The sequence below is a fragment of the Bactrocera latifrons genome, unplaced genomic scaffold, assembly GCF_001853355.1.
Source record: "Bactrocera latifrons isolate USDA-ARS-PBARC rearing strain unplaced genomic scaffold, ASM185335v1 scaffold_4, whole genome shotgun sequence".
NCBI lineage: Eukaryota > Metazoa > Arthropoda > Insecta > Diptera > Tephritidae > Bactrocera > Bactrocera latifrons.
The window spans coordinates 944,337-950,836 of record NW_017537045.1 but is presented as its reverse complement, the minus strand read 5'-3'; the positions used below and the strand labels follow the sequence as shown (position 1 = coordinate 950,836).

The window sequence follows — 6,500 nt, the reverse complement described above, 5'->3', positions numbered from 1 at the left end:
ATCTATGTAAGTCGAAACAGTGGTGTATAAACGAGTATTCTTCTGAAAACTTGGTTCCACAGTCTGTTTGAAAAGATCGAGATGGACTACGGATAACTGTGAACGTTTTTTTCTGAGTAATCAAAAACGGAAGCGGTACCGTGATTATGCGACACTCTGTCCTGGAGACTAGTAATATAATTTCAAGCTGTTGATAAATGCATATCACAGGATTCTATTTACCCATGGTACTCCAATTGGGATTTATTAGAAAATATTGACTGTCCTTTAAAGCTCAGGTTTTCGAAAAACAAGAGTCAACTCTTAGCCTTGGCTGTTGCCAAGCCGTTAGCAATCCGCACTCTAATGTAAATCTAATTTATATTGAGCTGCTCATATTCCTAAGGCCTAATACCACTCCAATTAGGTGACTTCGAGTTATTCTGGATGAACAAAGTCGCCAGAAGACTTATGACATCTTGCATCCCCACACTTAGATTCACAATGGTTACTATGATTTGTATTAAACGCATGTATGTGTCCAGAATAATCAGCATCAAGTAGCAGCCCACCGGTGTGATGTATTTGGTAAAAGAAAAATAAGTCGAAGCTCTGATTGTGTTGCAATCGTGGCGATTCTGACAAAGCGCTCTTAACCATGCGATCCATTAGAGTTGAAATACAAAAGAAATCATTACAAAATTTTCGTCATAAGATCCGTTAGTATAACCCTTAACTTACATATTGTCTACAAGTCCACTAATAAAAGCCTTAGAAGACTATCGGCGTCCAGAAATTTAGTTTTAAACTCACAAACATTTTAAAATATTTCGATGATCTGTAAATGACTATAACTATCTTCAGTCTCAACAAACTCCATTAATCCATTAATATTTTATACTTTCTCATGCAATGCTCTAAGCACTTACCGAATACCGTTAAAAGCATGAGCCCGGTATCTTCTATAAACCTTTGACAAAAGCATTCAGTATAGTACAAATTATTCTCAATAAGTTAAAATTGATTTATGAATAGATGCTTTTAGTTTTATTTAATAAACCTTTTGAACACGTATAGACCTGATCAAATATGCGTACAAATTAATATTTTTATTAAATCGTTTCAGTTGTTCACGCTTGCCGTGGAATTCCCATTATTAACTATGCTGCTCAGTATCTCATTCCGATCCGCTTTATTTTTCTCGGCGAACATAAACTGAATGAGTATAACCAGATATGTGACGATGGACGCAACCATCTAGAAGTTGAAGAAGCATAACGAAAGAAAGTGAGTACATAGAGTAGTATATATTGTATTTTAAATCTTGCTTAGCTGGACTAATGTATGCTAAGATAGAAACTATTAAAGAGATTCTTAATGAGTGTCCTTAAAGAATTGTGATACATTGATTCCAAAACCTAATAAACATCGAAGGTCGAATGAAAACTTAATTGGTTGATATTAACGAATAATATACTAGGAAGACAGGCTTAGAAAACTGAGAACGCGGCATTCTAAATAAATGTCATTTAATTGGAAAAAATTTACTAAATTTAAAAATCAAAAATAAAACAGAATTTTATCGAAAACATATAGCGAAGATTAAAAATAAGGTGTCGTCCAAGTAGACGTATTTTTTTTTCAAAAACCTTTTTTTGACAGATCCCGCGCGAGTCGTGTCAAACTGTCATGTTTATTTTTTTATTTTATTTTTTTTTTTTTTGTTCTGCATTTCATGATGGAAAGACTTACGCCTGAACAACGTTTACAAATCGGTCAACTTCATTACGATAATTCGTGTCTTTGCTCCACTTATTGTCATTAAATTGGCCTACTGAGTATACTATTCGCAACACTATGTATCACCCACCTTGGGTCTCATTCATTATCTATTATGTCTAATATTCGACATAATAGACCCCGTCCAACAATCAGTGAAGAAAATATAGCAGCTGGGAGCTGAGAGTGTACACGAAAATCGTGGAGATTCGATTCAACGAAGTTCGCAGCAACTCAGACTGACATATGGAATAACTTAGCGCATTTTACGTCGAGATCTTAAATTGAAAGCATACAAAAAACACCTATTGCAAGAACTGAAACCGCTCGATCTTTCTATGAGTTCTTCAAAGGTTCCAAGAAAATCCGACGTTTTTGAGCCAAATTTTGTTCAGCGATAAAGCCCATTTCAGGCAAAATGGCGCATTTGGGACAAAGAGCAACCTGAAGAGATTCAAGAGTTGCAAGTTATCCAAAAACACAACGGTTTGGTGTATTTTGTGGGTCGGTGAAATCATCGGTTCATATTTCTTCAAAAATGATGCCGGTGAGAACGTAACTGTCAATGGTGGCCGTTTTCGCAGCATGATAACCGAATATTTGATAATTATTAATTATAACACGGTGCCACTTCCCACACATCGCATGATTCAATGCATGTATTGAGAGAACACTTCGGTGAGCAGATTTCAGATTCACGTATAATGCCGGTCGATTACCCACCAAGATCGTGTGATATCACACCGTTAGACTTTTTCCTGTGGAGATATGTAAAGTCTAAATTCTATGCGGATAATTCCGCTTCGATACAGTCCTTGGAGCAAAACATCACGCGTGACCATCTTGTCTACATACAAATATCTTCAGTTTCATCAATGAAATACCACTTACACTGCCCAAAAGAGTTAGATTCAAATTGAAGAATTCTTTTGCAGTAATTATATACTGTTGATGTAAAGTTTGCAATGAAAAATCAGTAACCAAATCATTATAACTCTTATTGCCCAGTGGTTTGACGAGTTTGAACATAATACAGCCGATCTGGCGACTCTGAAAATGAGAGACAATAAAAATAAATCAAATATAAAAGAGAAAGAACACATGGAATGAGTTATATATCATTGTCAAGCAACGGATACTTTCTTCTTTTGCAACTAAAATAGAACCCACGAACGCTTTTATCATCGCCGTACTCACCTGTTCCTGACTGTTTTGACTTTGCCAACACAAGATCCAGAGCAATGTCACCACAACCACCAGAAATCCGAGATTTCTAATGATCGTATCATGCTCGCTCAATCGCGCAATTAGCGAAGAAATTACCCAATAGGAGTTTATAGTAAAATAAATGAAGTACATTATCATAAACGCCAATAAAGACCAACCATGACTCTCATTGATTGTCTTAAACATATTATAAATATCGTCATAAAATTTTTTATACACGCGCAACTTCTGTTCATCAGCTTCCTCGCTTGGCAGCAACGTCTGTGGCATAACACGTATAATACGAGTACACCCCTTGGACACTGTCAAGCCGCGTAGATAGTGGCCAAAGACACGACGTATATTTCGTTCACCCATTTCATTGAGTTTGCGGCACAATATAGTGGCGTATTCATTCAGTACCGTTGTGGATAATATAATTTCTAAAATTCGAAATTGCATCGCTAAAGCATTCGGGAATGTATGCCAAACAAGTATGGCACTCTTCAGCGTCAACCCATATATATACGAGTAAATTTTAAATGAAATATTAATCATTATAATAAGCACACTGAGTATTGATGAAAGGCAACTCTCACTACTAAAATCGCTATAGGCGTGCTTACGACCAAATTCTTTATTGAAACGCTTTTCAAACTCCTTGTAAATCTTTATTTTTTCCGCCCGTTTGGAGTCCATAAAGAACGATTCGAGCAGAATCGAAATATGTGTAACCATTTGGGCTATGAAGAGTAAGTTGTACATGAGTCCACCCATGTCGGAGTGTAGATGTAGCTCATGTTGTAATGAGTAAAGTAAGACACATGTAATGTGAATGATCCAATAGCCGGCGTAAAGCTTGTAAATGAGTTGAGATTTGGTAAAGCTACGGCATGCGAAGATTATGCAGCCAAAATTCACAAAAGCTCTTATAAACTCGAAAAGATAAATCTTGAAAGATTTCTTCGTAGCGCGCTTGCCGATAGCCATTTGGATGGACTACTAACTGTTTGTAGCTTAAAAAGATAACTGTGGCAAATGTTAACATATAATACACCAAATACCAAAGTAAATACTACAACTCATTTAATTAGTCAATCAATCAAATGAAAATATTAATGCGTTGACAGTTACAAAGAAATCAAAGAATTTTGGGACGTCTATTTTTGGCAAATCATGGCCTTTCTCTGTAAATTTAGTTTGATAAATAAACATTGCAGACCAATTTTTTTAATACAGAGCCTCCAATATGTATTCAGCAAGGTTTAAGTTATGATTTGCGTAACGATAAGTTAGCTAAAACAAGTTATAGACTAATTCGTCGCAATTGCAGCCAATTCAGCACTCAATAGGTATTTAGCACCTCTTAAATTATGCGCTGTAATACACCAGAGTCGGTGAAATAAGCTATTAATATTAATTAAGCGCTGTTGCAAACAATTCAGCTCGAAAAATATGTATAAGGGTTATCAGAACGTTTCTCTGTAAATTTAATTTAATAGACATTGCAGACCTTTTTTTTAATTCAGCGCCGTCAGCATGCATTCAGCAAGGTTTAAGTTATGATTTGCGTAAAACTAAGTCAGCTAAAACAATAGACTAATTCGACATTTCACCAGCCAATTCAGCACTCAATAGGTATTCAGCACGGCTTAAATTATGTGTTGCGATGCACTAAAGTCGGTGAGATAAGCTATAAAGCAATTCAGTTTTTAAAAAAATTTTATCATATTTTTAAGAATTACTCAATTTGTCTCAACTTGACTCTACAATTGGGGTTCCCGGTCTTAGAAACATTTTTGGCAACGATAAAGTAGACGGGTTGGCTAGGAAGGATCAAGAAGGAACTCAATACACGGCACTGACGAAGTGCCGCCGCAGGTTTATGCCGATTCGAAAACTAGTCATAAATTTTATGACGAAGGTGCAATCCAAATAGCAACTTCGAGAGCGATTTTTCTCCTCTCATTCGGAACGTTTTGAGATCAACAAAGTAAAGTTTGTAACCTTTTATACTGTCCACCAACAGTGTGCGGTCATTCTTCCATGAATTATTTATAGTGAAGATAAATGAAGGAAAATTTACTCGGAGGTTTAATATTTTAAGCATTGCTTTATCTGGAATTAGAGTTTACAACGGAAACGGAATGGATAAAATATCAAGAAGAGTCAACAGTCGGCCATCCTATAAATTTCTAGAGAACGATTTCTAGCGTTACACCATCCATCGATAGAAACATCTACTATATCTACTATATCAAAAAATACCGAAGATTATTGATGAGGCAAACGAGTTTGGGGACGTATGAGAACGATACTTTCTTCAAATGGTCTTTGGGCAAAGTTGAATAAAGCATTGAAAGACCGTGTTATACCAAGAAGCTAAGAAGAAGAGTTCTGATCAGACAAACGTTCGAGTTTACGGACGAATTAAAAAAAAAGCAAAGCATTTTTATGAATGAGATGAAAGTAGACTTTGGAGCAAAGCTGAATAAGAGCTGGAAGGAGCTGGTATACCAAGAAGATCAGAAGAAGAGTTCCGATCGGGTACCGAAGCATTTGCCACAATGGCTGGGTCTATGTAACCGAAGCAGACCCAGATTTTTTATTCGACCACGCACTGTAAACTCTGCCGCTACAACAGCAACAACAGTTACGATCGAGTTTGCTAACGAAAGTGAGCCTAGATTGTTGAAGTAGCTTTCGCAGTCAACGTAATATAATGCTAGAATGTGGGCTTAAAACTGAAGTCTTCTCCTGACTAAATACTTAACGGTCGTACCGTGGGCTTTAGGTTAAGAGGCTTAAATCAAAAGCATTAAAATTAATATTTCCTTGGTTATAACATAATTATTTATTTTTATTATAATTTAATGTGATATTTTGCATATTTTTACACTTGTAAACAAATTTGTATATTTTATGCTTAATGTATGTATATTCTGACAATCATTTCATGTTTTATTTTTGTATGTAAACTATTAGAATTTTCAAAATATGTGCGAAAATTTAAATTTTTTTTTAATATTAGAGAATTTCGGTAAGAAATGTTAATGTAAAAGGACACTAAAATAGCTATCACTGAAGGTATACTCAAACACTATAAAGAGCTGTTGAATAATGTAAGTAGAGAGTTAATGAGCTTTTGAAAATATATGATTTGAGCGAGGCCCTAACAGCTTAAAAAACTCTCAAAAAGCACTTGAAAATTTATATCAAAACACTTTGTATTACTGATCCAATGCAAGCGGCCTGTGCTGGCTTTATTTGGCACTACTTTGCCCTACTACTGAAAACTGCTATGCGCAATATTGTGTTTAAGATGTTGAATTCGCCATAACAATGTTTAAAAAATATATTTCATATATTTTGATATATTATATTTTAATTAATTTAAATGTCGATGTTAAGTAAGTAAAGCCAGCTTGCATTGTAACAGTGTTTAAAGTGGAAATGGGTTTTAAGATATTGATAGAATTTAAGCTTCTTTGCTATTAAACTGTGAAACGCAGACCATGCTGCACTTTTCGCTCCAG

General features: G+C 35.3%; 1 protein-coding gene across 1 annotated transcript in view; it reads left to right on the top strand.

Annotated features, from left to right (window-relative positions):
• LOC108972355 (putative gustatory receptor 23a) overlaps positions 1-506 on the top strand; it is a 6,029-nt gene extending 5,523 nt beyond the window's left edge. The window contains exon 3 of the mRNA XM_018938908.1: positions 477-506. Within this exon, the coding sequence (XP_018794453.1) occupies positions 477-506 (30 nt within the window). The remainder of the gene's footprint in view (positions 1-476) is intronic.
• Positions 507-6,500: the final 5,994 nt, after the last annotated feature.